The sequence below is a fragment of the Excalfactoria chinensis genome, chromosome 2 (assembly GCF_039878825.1).
Source record: "Excalfactoria chinensis isolate bCotChi1 chromosome 2, bCotChi1.hap2, whole genome shotgun sequence".
Classification (NCBI taxonomy): domain Eukaryota; kingdom Metazoa; phylum Chordata; class Aves; order Galliformes; family Phasianidae; genus Excalfactoria; species Excalfactoria chinensis.
Window position 1 is genome coordinate 39,899,523 of NC_092826.1, and position 17,668 is coordinate 39,917,190.

At 42.7% G+C, this 17,668-nt stretch overlaps 1 protein-coding gene across 2 annotated transcripts in view; it reads right to left on the minus strand.

The window, feature by feature from the left end:
* Positions 1–17,668, minus strand: part of MAPRE2 (microtubule associated protein RP/EB family member 2) — a 94,266-nt gene that overhangs the window by 58,283 nt on the left and 18,315 nt on the right. The window contains exon 2 of one of the 2 annotated variants that reach the window (XM_072328117.1): positions 13,227–13,288. Coding sequence is in view for 1 of the 2 variants with exons in the window: in XM_072328116.1 (XP_072184217.1) it covers positions 197–318 (122 nt within the window). In the remaining variant the exon portion in view is untranslated. Of the gene's footprint in view, positions 1–196; positions 438–13,226; positions 13,289–17,668 lie in introns of those variants that run through there. The other variant, XM_072328116.1, reaches the window with a different exon arrangement.

Here is a 17,668-nt window from a genome sequence, read left to right on the forward strand (position 1 = left end):
TTATTATTATTTTTTTCCTCCCGCTGCATCTTCCTCCCCGGCCGAGGACACCCCCCGCCTCCCGCACAATGCCGCGCCGCCTCTCTCTCTCTATGTGTGTACCGGGGGGGGCTGAGCGCCGCCCGGCCCCGCTCCTCACAGCCCCCCCCCTCCTCCTCCCGCGCCGCAGCGCCCGGCCGCCGCCCGCCAGCGGTACCTGTAGGAGCGCTCCCCCCGCACCGTGTGCTTCCTGAAGGGGATGATGGTGGTGCCGTTGTCCTGGATGATGTCGTTATTGTTCTCGCCATTTGGGGACAGGGCTTGGGTCGGTCCGGGCATTGGCGCTCCCGCGGCTCCGCGCCTCCCCGCGTTGCGCTGCTGCTGCTGCTGCCGCTCTGCGGAAGGTGGTGCCGCCGCTGCCGCCCGCCGCCGTCTCGCGCCGCCAGCCCCGCCCCGCCCCGCGCGTCAGCCCCGCCACGTGACCGCCCCGCGCCATGGCAACCGGCCGACTCCGCGCCACCCCCGCTTATCTCCCACCACACTGTTAGAAGCGCTCCTCACGGCCCAGCCCTCCCCTCCTACATGTGCCGGGCATTCGCCATCTCCACACTTCCTTCCCTCTGACGTCTGAAGCCAAAGAGAGAAGGGACAGCCACCTCTTCAGGAGGCAGGCCTGGGCCTTGCCATGCTGAACCTCCCCACGTGCCACAGTCACAGAGCAGAACTCACACCTCCACCGTACTACTGCCAAACAGACCGGCAGGCTGATCACAGCTCGTCTCCCCTGCCCTGAAAACTGTGAGGGCAACTATAGGCACAACGTCTAAACAGCTCCCTGCGGCCTCCAGGCTGCTGGATGTGAAAGCAACGCTTTCAAATGAGTCCGATTAGATTAATACACCCCTCAGTACCACATCCACACAGTCTGTGAATACCACATCCACACAGTCTGTGAATACCACATCCACACAGTCTGTGAACACCACATCCACACAGTCTGCGAACACTTCTTGCTGAAAAGAATTTTTTCCTAGCAACTAACCTGAATCTCCCCTGAAACCTTACCTAACCTTTCAGGCTAAATGACATTGCTGAAAGCTGAGCTTACGCTGTTATGTTCACAATATAGATTTTAGATTCACAGAGAAACCATGAGTGCAGTCAATGCCTCTACGCTGACTGCACAACACTCAGTCGAGAACTGACGCGGGCTTAAATCAGCATCACACAGTAACACACGCTCAGAGCAATCTAAAAGTAGTCACATCAACCAGCCCATTTGCCACAGCCTTCTGAACACTGAGGCTGGAGGTGTTATTTATTGCCTCTGCCAGGTTTTCCAATACTCCGGATAGAAAAAAACACAATGTTTCCCGTAACCAACCTCCTGCCCTTTGCAGATGACAGGCTGTATTGAAAAATGCTCAATTCATCTGGCAACAGTAAACCTGCTGCAGAAAGTTTCCATTGAGTCTGTTTAAAAACAAGCAACAAAATATATCTCGCGGAGAGGGCCAGTATCTTAGTAACACCGATGAGCAGGGAAAAGCCAGAAATGCTACATGGGGACAGAAGGTAGAAACAATCTATAGTAGGCCTTCAGCTGCCAGACATAACCCTACCTGCTCTGCCAGGCAGCCAGCTATAAAACACTGTTGCCCTCATTTGTAAAAATATTTTTACTTCTTCACCACTCATACAGAACAGAAGCTTCTTTATTGAAGCCTCCCCAAACCATTTCAAACATGTACTGGCAGAGCTACAGCAGAGAAGCACAGGTGAGGACAGCACGACAGCCTCCCTTTAGACCCCTCATTGCCTTTGCATTAGGATTTAAGCACAAAGAACACATACTGCCTCAGTGAAGACAGTGAGCCAGGCACAGGCAGAAGTTGCTTGTTGCAGGGCTTCTGACCACACAGCCTGGGGAGCACAGGGCACAGCACTGACCTGGCATGCATGGCATTCCTTCTGTTTACACCTCCATTTCCAAGCATTGTGTGGTCCATCAATGCAGCACTTTATGTGCAGGAAGCCACCACGTTGTCTCTCTGTTTTTATCAATCTGAGCGCAGATTTGAGACAGAGCTCCAGTAACACACAACAAGAAGAAGGAACCTACTGCTATTACCAGGTGACTGCATCCCTGCTGGCCACACGGATTTTGGATGCAGTGGGCATATGAGCAGAGAAATGCAGCTCAAAGATCTAAAGGGCAGAGCAGTGTTTGTTTAAAATATATATATATATTTGTGATAAACTGAAGGAACTGAAATCTAGTGCTCACATCTCGCAAGTCAACTGAGCAAATCAAGAAGAGCCAAGAAACCAATTCACATGCAGTGGTAATGACAAAGCTTGATGCAGCAGACCTTCAAGCATCAAGAACAACAGCAGCAGTGGTGGGAAGGGACATATGGAGGTCACACAGCCCACCGTCCTGCTCAGAAAAGGATTGCCACTGCCACCATGAGCTCAGGACACTTGTGGCTTTCCCCAGCCAAATCCTGAAGCTCTCTAAGGATAGAAATGCTCTGCCTTCCCAGCACCACATGAACCTGTACTTCCCCATCTCCTACATGACTTTGGCTGCAAAGAGACCCCACAGTTTCACCAGAGAGCCTCAAATGAACTACAGACAGGAAGAAGCATCACTCTACATCAGTATATGCGTTTCAATACTTCAGTTTCCACCACAGTAAAATGGGCAGAGCAGAAATCCAACAGCCCTGAGCACCATTCTCCAAAATTCTGCTTGCTCCTCTCTCTTCACAGCTTTCATTTCCAGTTCCTTCTTTTCTTGCTGTGGTAAAATGGCTATGCAGGTGGCTATGCAGCACAATTTATAATGCCTGAGAGAAATCCCCTGAAAGCCCAAACAGGAGGGGCTGAAAGGCCTCAGGTGTGCTCAAGCCCAAATTTTGTACTATCTAGCTGATGCAGAAATAAATTGTCAGTAAAATGGATAAAATCATGAGTGCGCTGTGACAGAATCAGCCTAATATCTGATAGTACACACCTTGAATAATAGTTTCATTAGCAAACTTAAAATAGAAGCCCTAGGAAATCCCAATTTGCATATTATCTAATGGAAGTGGAGATGCGATATCTGCAACTGCACACCTGTTAGGGAGCACTGGTTTGTGCCAGTCTAAATTAGTGCATGGTTTCAACCTGTAATGATAACAATTACACAGAAACATCCATAGGGGAATTAGCAACAGCAGTGTTAACTAACACAGGGAACGCATATCAGATGATCAGATGTGATGTGGTGTACGATATGTTTCAGGCTAACCTGGTCCGTGCAGAAGAGCTCACATTTCCTGTTTCACTGACATATCATCCAATGGCCTCACTGATTAACCCAAAGGAAAGCTACCACTATGACGTAAAATCACTAAAATGACAATTTTAAACCAATGAAAGAAAGAAAACCAATGTTTTCTTTGTATACGTGGCACCAAACCAACTCTCCCATCCCACTACTTTATTTGCTTTGTTTCAGGGCACGCTGCATTTAAATTAACCATACCAAAGAGCAAACAATAATGGCTTTGCAGGACAAAGAAACACTGCATGAATTTTATTAAAACAGCTACTTATCACTCCAGACATCCTGTAGATAAAGAATGAGCTTCCCACCCTTGGGGATCATACTGTTGCCACTTTAAGCAAAGTCTTGATTATGCCTTCCCTGGAGAGAGACAGAAAGAGAAAGAAAGGGAGGGCTGTCCCAATTAGACAATGTGCATGGACCACATCCCTATGAGGTAATTCAAGCCTATTTTTAAATATACGGACATATTTATATTTCAGAGGTCATATTTCACATTTTAAAGTGTTCTGTGCCTGGGAGGAAGAGTGAGAGAAAAGTTCAGGTCTTTGTCAGCAAGGCATTCCTGAAAATTTAGCCATAAGCTGCAAATCCAATCTGGCCATCAGTGTATGAATTCCTCACTAAAGAGGGTAGTCTTGAAGAGCCACAGCCTGTGGGCATTTTCCCTTAGAAAGGTAGCAGCTTGCTACCTTTTGTAGATGCTGTAGAAAGCAAACAGAAACCAGGGGATTATTCCAAGATTCGAAAACTATCTAAAACAACAACAACAACAAAAACAAAAACAGGATTTTCTTTTGTTGTTTCTGTTCACAGAAATAGGATTTCATCACTGTTGAACAGAACAGATATTGTGAATCAAATCATATACTTTAGTGTTATTCATATAGTTAGACTGGAATTAATAAATAGGCTTAATGGACACTTGCTAAACTCAGCACTTCCAGGGTTTAGCTAAATCTGTCTGCTTTACAGAAAAACAACTCCTAGTTAGGGGGAAAAAAAAAGCATTCTTCAATATACATCAAAGGTTTCCACATTTAAAACACTAGTAGTTCACACTGAATGTGAAACATTTTTTACCGGACACTTCCTACATAACAAAAAGCAGTGACAGCAGGAAACATTCAGTGAATGATGGTTACAGAGAGGAGGAATTCCTACTTCCCTTTACTTCAGACCAAATCAATATTTGAATTCTTTAGTCTACGTTTAACGTGTACTGGCTTATCACAAGCTTTCAGGCACATTCTGGGGAGTCACTTCATTTGAAAATCTATAAACGTCAGCTGTGATCAATAAATGCTTGAAGTAACAACTCCTCTGTCTTCCCCTGCCTTTAATACCGATTAAAAAGAATAAAGAGTCTCTGACTCACTCCTTGTGCATGCCCATTTACACGGAAGTACTTGGTTGGAGCTGTTCTAGGATTACAGTAGCAAGCTCCATTTATTGGTAGACCTTAACTCGTTTTCTTAACCTGTTTTGACACAGTTCAGATGTTAAGAATATTAAGTATGAAGAATCAAACCAAAAGCACCGGAACTGCTCAGGTGATGAGTTACCAGTCTTCTTCAGAGAATGACAAAACCTTAATTAAATGAATGCAAGATTCAAGTTTCAGTCATGAAGGATTGTGAATACTGAAGTTCCCACATGGTATAACCGGATAATATATAAAGCGATCAGAACTTCAGACATTTGTATACTAGGTAAAAACAAACCATCAAATTATGACTGGTAAAAGAATTGAAGGCTTCAGAAATATAAGAGAGTAGAAGAGGAATCTAGCATACTTTTTTTTTGCAAGTGTTTTCAGCTGTTAAGGAATCTTCTTGGCTTTCCTGGAGTTCAAGATAAGTGGCTGGAAAAACTGAAAGGTGAAATAAAAAGAACAGCATACAGAAATGGAAAATCTAACTCTCTGACGGACATTCTTATGCTCAACACAGAATATAGTAGCAATGTCCTTTAAAGACACTACAGTCTAATGACATGCTTCATAAAAGCAATGTTGGGACAGAAGGGAGGACAAATGCTTTGCAATGCTATCTGCCAAGGATACAGGTTTCTAGCATGAAAACCTGATACATGCCCGAGGTCCTGCACTACAGAGATACATTATTGGTAGGTGATGATTTTGAACACTACCTGTTATGCTACACTGCTGAAAGCTCAACCTGGCATTGATGTTATACACCAGGAATTCAAGAATAGCTAATAATGACAAGTGATTCTCTGTTCATATTGTGCAGCAAGAGATTTGTAGTTGACAGTTATTTGATTTGTGCATGTTAGCCAAGTAACTAAATGCCTCACGTGAATGTCCAGTATCTCTATAAAACATAAGTAGAAGTTTAAAAGCTTTGCAATTATTATCAGTCAAGACCTACTTACAGCACTGCCCTTTGTCCAGTACCAGCATTAGAGTTACTGAATGTGTGAAGCTTGCAGAGGATTATAGCCATCAAAAGGAAAACTGTATTTGCCAAAGTTTACCAAGCTGTCCAAGACACTGCTGCTTAAGAGCAAGAGAGAAAGCACAAGAAAGCAGTGGTTTCAGCAGAGGGTTCATCAAGTTTTTTGCCGCTTATTACTGGATCAAAAATGCTTCAACCAGGCAACTAAAAGGGCAGAACCACTACAAACCAAAATCTGAAGGGGTTACTTTGCCCCAGGAAACGGTTAATTAGGTGTCTGTCCTCCCACACCCTGCAAAATGCCAACATAAACATTATTGCATACTTTAGGTAATGGGAAGGACTGCTTCGGATCAAAACCATACTGCCAAACCATCCAGTAGCGTGTGACCATTCAGCAACAGCAGAGCCCAAGAACCCAGTGCCTTATCACAAAATACAAGGTCTACTCATGTTCTTACAGCATGCTACAAAACGTTCTCTTACAGAGCATGTATTAAGTGCCCATCAAATTAGCAAATGCCAAGAAATTACATAAAAAGAGCTGTGTTGCTTTTGGTTTTGTTTGCATTTCACCCTTCTCTCAATAACTGCTTTTTATCTCTTACATTTATAGCATTTTACAAAATCTAGTTTGTGCCAGCTTTCCTCATTTTGCAAGTACAGAAACAGGCCCTGATGTTACAACCAGCTTCCTCAAAACACCATCACTTATCTGCACAGATTTCCCCTGCCTTGCCCACATGGCAGGTGCTGGTTCGCAGTCCCTTCTTTCAGGGTCTGCTTTCTGGTCCATGTGTCCTTTTAGCTATGTTTGCCCTTTCTAACTGGCTCTGCAGCTAAGCAAACCCACCCCTTTTCCCCATTGCTATAATGAGATGAGTAGCTCCTCCTTTCATCTCGAGATTTCTTCCCCATCTGGGGTTTCCCATTGTTCCTTCTCCCATTCTTTTCCACCCTTCCTTTGTCAAGCATCCCCCTTTGTAGCGCTCTGGCAGTTTCCACTTTCCTTCATCAGCCACCTGCAGAGAACCTGGGTCACACCGGTTTCCTTCCCCCAGACAAAGCCCCCAGCGTGCCTATTGTCCAGCTAACACACTATCATTAACTAATAACGCCTCATTTCATCTACAGGCCGAGAAGAATGTGCTACAGAAATAAGAGCTAAGCTGCATGCACATTCACACGCAGCCACCTTAAGCCACGACACCCATATTTACAACTCCATCCCCTCTGCAGCTCCTCACTGTAGGTGAGACATCACCTCTGAACGCATCACAGCCAGAACCCTTGGGGGCAGCTCCCAAACACCAGGTTGCAAGGGTTTATTTGCAATCACCAGCTCCCAGAGACAATGAGGAGTGTTGCTTCTTTGGAAGCAAGAAGTCAGTCTTCTAAACACAATGTTATTGCTCCCTTACACAAATGTCTTACTAACCTTGAACGAGTGACAGTTTCCTCAGATACAGACAAAAGATAGATTATTTTTTTTGACAGTAAATGTTTGTTAGCACCTTATTGTTTATTCAATCTTTATCAATAAGATAGCCGTCAAAAGAGGAAAAAAATTCACAGATAATCTTAACCATAACTTGACACTTACACTAATGCTCTGAATAGAAACAAACCAAAAAAACAAAACAACAAAGATTTGCAAACTGTGCCAGGAGACTTATCTCACAGACAGACATTTCCTAAGTGGATTTTTGGAACTTGGCATATCAGACCAAGTTTCCATGAATACTTAGAGGCCGTTACTAGCCTGATGCTGCAAGCGCTTTATTTAGACACAGCACGCTACCAGCACTTTCTGGAAGTCTGAAATTCAGAACTAGAAGTCCTTGTCCATTTGCTGAGAGGCAAAGCAAGTCAGAAGAAAGCTACTATTGGGTTGCTGTTGTGGAAGGTGGATCTGTTCACAGAAACATACTGGGGCCTGGGAGGTTCAAATAATGTTTGTGAGCTTCTGTGCCACAGTGCGTTTTCTTTTGTAGAATCAAATGAATAATACCACAACCAGCGATATACATATTTGCGGATCAAATGTGATACCAGCTGAAATACCTCTATGACTCGTTTATTTGAATGTAAGGGACAGATGAAACAAAGTAAATCTCGGGTTCCTATTCAAAAATAGAGGGAATGCCATTAGAAATGTACACATCTCCATTTTGAACAGACAAGAGCATACAGAAAGTGCACGATCTTAGTGAAAAGATAAACAGCTGGATTGACTGGCTTCCATTAACCAGTGACCCACTTGTCAAACATAAGCTTTCGATTTAGAAGAGTGATTACATGAAGCCGCTTATATTAGACAAAACAGATTTGAGTTATGAAATCAGATCAAGTCTGAAAACACTTGAATGCAATCAATAGTGTTCTTCTGTAAAGACACAAGGTGGGAACCCGTTATCGTTTTAAAAACATCCAATGTAATGTAACAGTATTTTCTGCAGTACTATTCACAGTATGTTTATCCCATGCAGCCCGCTCAGGTCATTAGCGATGAGCCAAATCCAGACCTTGTGTAAGAGGATGAAGCTGACGGAAGCCACTTCATAAAGCTCAGCTTGAGGGCACCACTGCTTTCCTCGCACCGTGGATATTTATGCACAGAAAACTCAGATTGGCACTCCCTACACTGGCATTGTGATGCTCAGCCAGCCTAATTGCTCACAGCAGATATCTAACAGAGCTATACGGGTGGTGGTGGCAGGTCTCCAGCTGAGGTTTCAGAGGCTGCAGCACTTGGCCCTTGTGTAGGCTCCTGTCTCTGCAGGCCTCCCTTCTGCTCCTACACCACACTGAAGCAGGAACAAAGGCATGAGAAGATACTGACAATCACAAAAACTGGGCTTGGGTGTAAGCTCTGAGTTAATAGCAGAGGAAACACAATGATGGCAGAAAATTACTAGGTCCTAAGAAACTGAAAACCCCTAATTTTACCACCTTGTAACATAGCAGTAGAGCACACAGCAGCAGCCACCCCACACCCTACTTCTGACTAACCAAGTCTTCAGGAAGGCTGAAGGTGACATTATTATAAGCAGTTTTTAACCTACGGATAACTCCTAGAATTAAAGACGCCTTGCATCCACCTGACCTCATGAACATGCTGTGCATTGCTGGCAGCTCATGCTTTACTGTGACTGCATAGAGGGCGATTTTCTGGAAGCCACAGATTGTGAGGGAACTTACTGATATCAGAGCCTAAGAAGCCAGTGAACAAAGCCGAAGTTTCCATCCAAAGTGATTGTAAAGAAATACTAGGAAATGCTGAAACTTGAATTAAAAACAAAAACTAAACAACAAAAGAAGAACCAACAAATAATACAATGACCATAAAAACAAAAAAGCAACAAGAAAACTGCCCATAACCCAACCCAACCATTAAACCTGGAGATCCCCACCAAAATTCCTTCCTCAACAGAAGTACAATTTTCATATAGCTTTCCCAAGCCTTTCTTTGGGCTCCTGGCAAGCAATAAGCTCCGCAGGGACCTGTCCAGAGGTCAGAATGCTTTCCAGTGGATTTTTCTCAGCTCCAGGGGGCCCTGAACACCCCAGCACATGCTGCTTAGGTTCCTACTTCAGTCATAGCATCAGAGAGAAGGCCACATGGCACCCACCACATTACAGCACACATGCACTTCACACAGAATGCGATACAGGCAGGAACACAGCCACAGCACTCGGCTTCACACCTCCTACCACATCTGCAATAGCCTGCAGGTTTTAGAAGCAGGTCCTCCATTGCCCTAACTGAGCCAGTCTGTCAGCAGATGCAGGATGACTGCACAGAGCCAGCAGAGGTTCTACTCGCATTTGCAAGACTATGTTTATAAAATCCAGACACCGCTCTGAGAAATGAAACAGCTATTTTACAGCATCTGGATGCACTACAAATACCTCATATTTGACATATCTGATGATGTTTTGTGTTTTTGCTTTCTATGAAGATCCTACAAAAATAATAATGATAATAATGGTTTTGCTGTTAGAATAAAACCTGAATCGTACATGGGTTGTTCTTTATCAATTGTTCTCCAAATTCTAAGTGAACCATCACTGATAGACAAAACACAGAAGGCAACAACAACAACAACAACCCCTCATAGGTATAATTCTTTTATTTCTGTTGTATGTTGTCATTATATTGACAGCCGTGGCACAAAGTAGCAACATTCTATAACCTCTGAACAGTCCTGTTGTGTATAAATGAAAAATGAGGCCTTTGTAACATTTTGAGCACAAAAGGTAACAGTGTCATGAAAACAGTGTAATATCCTCATTACAGTAGAAAATGAGTTTCCTATTTAATAAGAACTCCAACCATAAGCCTCTGTGTTATTGTGATTGTGAATTTATGTCAGTGCTGTTGTCAGCCCCTGCATTTGAAAGGATCTCATTATTAAGTTCTAACAAACCCACACATTATCTTTTTGAAAAGCTAAGTTATGCTCCTGATGAATCACCGCTTTGCTGAGCTCCTGTGGGATCATTTTTGGTACGGGATGCTGAAAAAATAAATATCACCCCAAAGTTCATAATATTTCCAGACAGTACCATAAATGGCTATTCAAGCTAACCAATTCCTAAGTTAAAAAGGGAACAAGGACTGGTGCATACAAAGCCATACACAAACATTCCATTTAAGTTAACTTTTCTCTGTTAGGTTCAGAATTTAGGTCTCCCGTTTTCTCATGTTGGATCAAAACACCACATAAAGCAGCTGCATCCTATACAGAACTGACTCCCAAACAGATGTCCTCCACTGCATTTTGGGGGACCTGACATTGTTTCCACAGGATGAAAAGGCTTTCAAAGCTGTTCGCTCAGCCCAGAAGTTCAAATATTTCATACATCTGAATTCTTTTGGCTGAAAGTTCAAAGCGGCCCTTGGGGAAGTCAGGTCTTCTGTGGTAGGAATTAAGGGGACCAGTCTGGGGAAACAAGCAGGGTTCCCACCGAGCGGGAAACAGAGCTCACTTATCTAGAAGCAGCATTTATTTTACACCAGTGCTGGTGCTGGCATGTAGAGAGAACGAAATGAGAGGGAATGTGCCTTTATTCTTCCCAGTTTATGTAACAACGCAGCATTTGCATGAAGGACTAGGCAGTATTTGTTTCTGCACAGGGGAGGAATGAAAAAAGGTCCCTCCCTGAACAAATCACAAATCAGTAGCTCAACATACGTTATATGTGGGTGTGTGTTTATATATAACTAAAATTTGCTTTCTTTCCTCCTATCCTCAGTCTTACCTCAACACATTTCTGAACTCATGTGAGAACTATAAAATTCTTGGATGCTCCAGCATTCATTCCTTACATTATTCTCCATGTAATCTAACTCCAGTAAAAAGAATGCTCCTCTGCCAGCCTCAGAAGCACCAGAACATGATTGGAAGGTTTCCTGAGTGACAACTAGCATGTAGCAGTACGTTACATGGATTTACTTTTTGCAGTTCTAAGCTCAGCTAACTCTCTAGCAGTATAAAGAATGCCTAGTATTAAAAGGCTGGATAGCAGATTTTCATTTTGACATAATAGGCCATAAAGACTAAAAGATTTGGAGAAGAACGGTTACACTGTGAGCAGCAATGCATGGAGAATACACCAGAGAGCCCTATGTCACTTCAAGAGTAGGGTTACTGATTCCAGGAAAACCACGTGTTTCAGATAAGTTCCTAGTTACACAGATAGTATGTGACCACCAAATGAACATTTATATGACCAACTACATCCTATCTCAGTGCTTATCATTCTATTCAATTTTCCAGTAGCTCCAAAGTACTTGTGAGAATGCAATATAACAACAGTAATGAGGCTGTACTTCAGCAGCATCCCCTATCCCTGCATGAGTAGAACAACTAGATGACTTTTGCCATGGATGAGTACTTCCACCTGCCGCATGGGAAGGAGCATGTCCACATTACATTTTCCTGGCTCTTGGTATCACATTCCTCCTGTAGTTCATCCTTGCTTCATCCTTGATGCTTACAAGCCTCTTTCAGCTCCAGATTATACAATGCTCTTTTCCTGAGGATTTCTGGGTGCTCAAGACCTGAGTATCTTGTAATTGCTCTGAAAGCAACTCTTCTCCTGCAACCTGATGAATCTGAGGCTCCTGTTTTAACTCTCCCTTTTCCAGTGTCAGCTTTCTTAAGTGCATCTGTGCCAGTTAACACAGGAAATCTTATATTTCCCATAGAGTTTACCCTGAATAATTACTTATGTCTACTATAAATCTCAAGAAATGTTGCAAATATATATATACATATATTTTCAGGGCACTAAATAACTTGAAGCAAATCCCTAATTTCACTGTGAAACAAGGCTCTAAAATAGTCCAGTCACAAACTTCTTACTTTCAACTTAACTAAAAGCATGAACAAAAGTACCACCACAAAGTGCAACGTCTCCTACCCCCAACCAAAGTTAGGCTTGTATCAGCTTTTCAAGCACTACCAGAAAACAGGTGGTCTATTTTAAAATGAAAGTGCTTCATTATACAGCCTCAGGATCGTTTCAGTGTTATACATATTTTCAGCACTAGCTATGAATAACCACACACCCCCGCCCTGTACCGCAAACCATTAATGATGCCAAGAGAAAATGCATACATAGTACCCAGCACAGCACAGCATGCAGTGCCAGTGGCCCATTTATTCCAAAAGGAGTTGTATAACCGGGCATCCTGCACTGCCTTTTGACAACAGTTACCATTTCTTGTGTAGAAGCAGAGATGCACGGTAAGGATAGAAAGGGAGCAAGTGACAGCTAGAAGCACGGATCTGCTGGAGGATCATCCTTTCTAAACATTGCCACCTTGTGGGCCTTGCATTTCCCTGTAATGTTCATCCCTTCTCTCTTCGCAGGTGACTCAGTGAGAGGATTTCGGAGAAATCAAGTTGGAGGCTGCAGAGTTGAAGTTAGCATCCAGCTGAGATGGGATGCCAGCTAAACTCAAATATTTGGGAATTTAAAAAAGTAAAAGAGAAAGAGCACTTTACAGATTCCATCTGGTGTAAGTTACTAACCCTGTACAGCAGCATTTGGTGGGCTTTTCCATTTCACGTTAAAGGAAGCACTAATAGTATACAGAAGTGTTAACATTAAAAAAAATAAAAGCTAGCGAATGAAAATAGGAATATGATTTCCTCAGTGTTCTCAGTAGTAATAGTAGTTTTCCCCTTTTATCCCTTTCTACCATCATCTCCTTCCGACACCAGCCAAAAAGACAAGCTGCTTCCAAAATGTTTGTGGCAGCTAGTCTAGCTTCCATCATTTCTGTTGCATGAATGAATAACTCTTAATGACTTGAATCTTTTAATTACACGGTCAAATACACTGCAAAAGAATATTACGAACTATTGGTACCAAACCTACTTAGCTACTGCATTAAAAACGCAAATCAAGTGCAAATTCTTGAATGTTTTATCAATCACAAGCACAGTAACAAACACATACAAAGAAACAGTACTTACTTTGAGCATCCAAATACTTTCCCTGTTGGCTGGCTTGAACTATTCCTTGCAGCAATTTGGTACTGGAAAGAAAGCATGAAAACATTTAGTTCAACAAGCAAATAGGAAATAAATAGATACATCACTGAATGGTCTTTGTCTGTATTGGTTGGGCAGTGATGCAATAGCCGTATTCTAAAAGTGAAGCAAGAGGAGAAGTCCCCCATTACAATAACCTAATTCAGCTGCGCACACAATAGTTCAGTGTCTAACACATCTGCACAACAATCAGATGTCCCTCTGATATAGTAGCAAGTCTATGAGCTCCCTTGTGCAGCGCTACATTCAGAGTTTATTCATAATTGTTGAGCACATGGCTGATTCTTCATCTGACCATACTTCTGCTGAGCACAGGCAATCAGTCATGACCATTGTGTCATGCAACCAGGGCCTTGCTACACTTGTCTAAACAGATTTACAGGGGAAAATAAACCCACCATTGAGAAACATGAACTAATACCCAGGAAAACCCATGGTTTTGTTAATACAAAACCAAAAAGACGCTGGCAATCATTAGAATTTTCTTACTTGGCAATGAAGCCATGATGCTGCCCACTTGCAGCAGACACATTCAAGGCCCAATCCTTTCCGTGTTCTTTGGCACAGTTTCCGACAACTGCTGGACTTGTCCTCACATCCATTCTCTCAAGTGCTGCATCACAGGCTACAGAAACACAAGCAGGAGCAACCATATATGGCTTTCATACATGGTTTTCTGTTTGTGTTGTGAATTACGTACTAGGGTTACATGGCTAGATTTCTTAATTCACCTTCTCAGTCAGCAGGAACTATCATTCCTAGCAGGTAAATAATGATTTACTCAGATTGAGGCTCTGGTTATTGCTTGTTTTGCATTCATGGCCAACTAGTTGAGACACCAGAAGGAAAGGGTATTCTGAAGGCATCCACCCCTGTAGAACAGCATGAAACTACATTAAACAGATCCCAGCAGCGCTCACACTGAATCAGGACTGAGTGATGCAAGAAGCTCCAGCTTCCAGATCAGGTGAATTTACATTGGTCCTAAACTATTTTAAGTGGAGGAAAAAAAAACAAAACAAAACAAAAACAAGTCTCTTTCCAATACATTATTATCTGGGAAAGGTAAACAAACCTCTAAACACAGCTTGCCTGTCTAGAGGGCTGGATCCCAGCTCCGGGAGCTGTGAGTCATTCTGGCAGAGAACTTAGGAATCCTGTGAGCAGACTGGAAAGCCGAAGCTACCTTAAAGCCAAACCAGAATAGGAATTAGCTATTAAACATGTTATTGTTTCATTTCTTTGAATCTCTCCCAGCCTCTTAAGCTTTGCTTTTCAACGTACTCTCTTTTTCCTCCATTTGTTTAATGTGGAAAGTGATTCCAGCACAGCTGACAAACCTCAGGCATCCTACTGGCATGGGAACAGCGAATCTGACATGGTATGTTAGCTTTTTACTCAAGTAGACCTTCTGAACTGAAGCTGGGATCTAACGACACTGCTCCAACAACTTGTAAGGATGGGACACTCCTAAGACAATGTTAAGAGAAGTGATCTTGCACCAGAAGGTGTCAAGCAGAACTACTAGCAAGCAAAAGCAGTGGAGAAGCATGGTGATTCCCTTGGAAATGCAATAGACAATCTGATTACAGAACAACTTCTCAGCCACACTTTCTGAACAGAGTGCTATTTATCAAAGGCAGGTAACTATTTCATTGTCTTCAATAAGCAGACCTCAATTAGAGAGTTCTTTACTTAACGACACCACATTGAACTTTACCCATAAACAACATAATCATAAAAAAAAAAGAAAAGGGGGAGGGGTGAAGAAAGAGTCATCATAACAGAGGTTACTGATGCCTGAAAAATGATGATCTACACACAGATCAAACCAAGGATGTTACACTTCAGCAGCATCTCCTGACTTCTGCCTGCATGCAGGTGCTCACCTGAGCCACGAGTAATGAGCAGCATGGTGGCTTTGGCCAGGTGAGATAATTGGCACTCATTTGCCACTGTGTGCAGCAGCACTCCCAGGCCTCCACCTGCTCCACAAGTCATGCCAACACCTCAACCTGTACTTCTAGCTTCAGATGCCAGAGCAGCATCCAGGCAAGGGAGTGGTAGGAAACACTGGGTCATTAAGGTAAAATTTAATTTAGGTGGACAAAGGAATGCAGAAGAGGTCCTAGTTACTGAATGTGAGGGAACTAACTATGGGGTGCTGGAGCTCTCTTTAGAATGGTGGAAGGATAAAGGCATGCAGTGAAGACAAAGGAGAGGCAAGGATGCCATCTCTTTCCCTCCTCTACATGCCAGGCCACACTATACACAGCTGCAGACTCGGGCATCATAGCACTGCTGCGCATGAAGTAGTAAGCACAATTCAGCCCCTTAATACTCCCCAACACACACAGGCCATTCTGACATTAAAATAGGTGCTCACCTCCTAAGTAGTTTATCTATCAAAACATCTTGAGAAGTCATTCCTTCTACACTGATAAACATGGGAAAAAGGCCAAGAAGTAAAAGGGAAGAGAATAAATATCTAGAGGATCTCAAATCTGTGAGTCCAAGCCCAGCCAAAGTCTGTTGGACCGGCAGGACACAGGCTTCCAGGAAGGAGATCAGAAAGAACATTGTGGGGCCCCTCACTTCACCAGCTGTATCCACAGCCCTGTATCCTATGTTTGTTCCTTTCTCAGATGTAGAGGAGTTCCAGAATGTGCTCTTTGTGATAGTGTGCACTGCTGATGGCCTTGGATAGATTCAATAGACCCTTGCTCTTGGGTGTTTGTTGGATCTCAGGACAGTCAATTGATTCAACAGGACCACTCCTCTCCAGGGCTTATCTGCTTACCTCAGGAAGCTTTCGCAAGCTCTCAGTGCATGCTTTTCCCCTCTGTGAACTTGTTTTCTGGTAGCTATTGCTAAATCCACAAACATAATCACCTACTGAACCCATTCACACAAATCAACTCAGAATTTTGTTTCTGCAACAAAATTCCTTCAAACGCTATAAAAAGTTAAAGAAAAACAAAAAACAAACAAAAAACACCAACAAGGAATGAGCAAGAGTGATTTGAGAAAGCAGGCCAAAAGCCAAGATACTAAGCCAAATATAAGATGGTTAAAAAAAGAAAAGTGATCTCCAAAAATCAAGGCACAATGTCTTTCAGATGTACCTCTCATACTCATATTAAGAGAATGAGTAGCCATAGCTGTAGGCTGAAATGATCAACAAGGAAAAGTTAAAACAGAAGGGTTTTTAAAGTGCTTTAAGCCAAACGCCTTCTCTCTCATTTTACTATATTTGTTCAAGACTTTGTCTAAGGGAGCTCTATTTCCCCTGTGGCCGCACAGCCCTGTGTCCTGCCCTGAGTCTCAGTGACTGGATACTCTGCAACACTACACAGATATTTTTTCCTCTTCCCAGTGATGACTGGGAAGGTGATGTTTCATGAAAACAACTTGTAGTACATAGGCTAACAGTCACCTATTATTGATTCAGATATCCTTAGCCTTTAAAGAAAACAACTTCAAAACCAAATATTTTTAGCAGCTGAAGGAATTCAAGCAAACCCATTGTGGCTGCTATTCAGGCAGGCATTTACTGACTAGAGAATAGTCTGACAAAATTCAGAAATGGACAAACTCACATTTTTTTTTTTCACATAGAAAATAATGTATATCACTATTTACACATACTTTCCTGTTTAATGAAAATGAACTAAAATATTAATTTTAAGACATCCTGTGTCGTAGGAAAGAATTCCTGAGTTTTTATGATCTATACATAAACACATAAAAAAATAAAACAAGACCCATATATTTAGCAGTTGGATGGATTTACTGCTAATTAGCAGCCCAACCCTATGTTGTCTCATTGTTCATGAGTGAATCCTCTGCATTTGCCCTGCAAAGTGAGATTCTTGCACAAAGACACAGATTCAAAGAAAATACATTAGCAGAGTTGAGTTTAGTACCATTCACAACTCCAGAACCATAAGAAATGCTCAGCTTTGGCTCAGAGCACTCAACAAGGAAGGCAGCTACATAAGACACGAGATGCCGCCACCGAGCACCCATCCGAGCTTCCCACCTCTTTTACTGTCGCCATTTCTAACAGGGCTTTGTTCCAGCGGTTCTGCTTCTCAGTCACTGCTCTGATTTCAAGTCACATACTGGCATGAAAGAAGTCTGGAGACTTCCTTTAGAACTCAACTCCCTCCCTCTCATTTACAATGCAACCAGCCTTTTTTGCTTGTTTACATATAAAGTAAATCCAAACACATCCCGTTTAACAACTTAGTAGCAAAGAACATGCATTGTTTCTCCAGAAGACTCCTTTTACCCTACTTTATTCCCCACACAGTAGTAATCATCTTCTCCTGTTTCTGTTGCCTTCTTCCCTCCCATCCTCG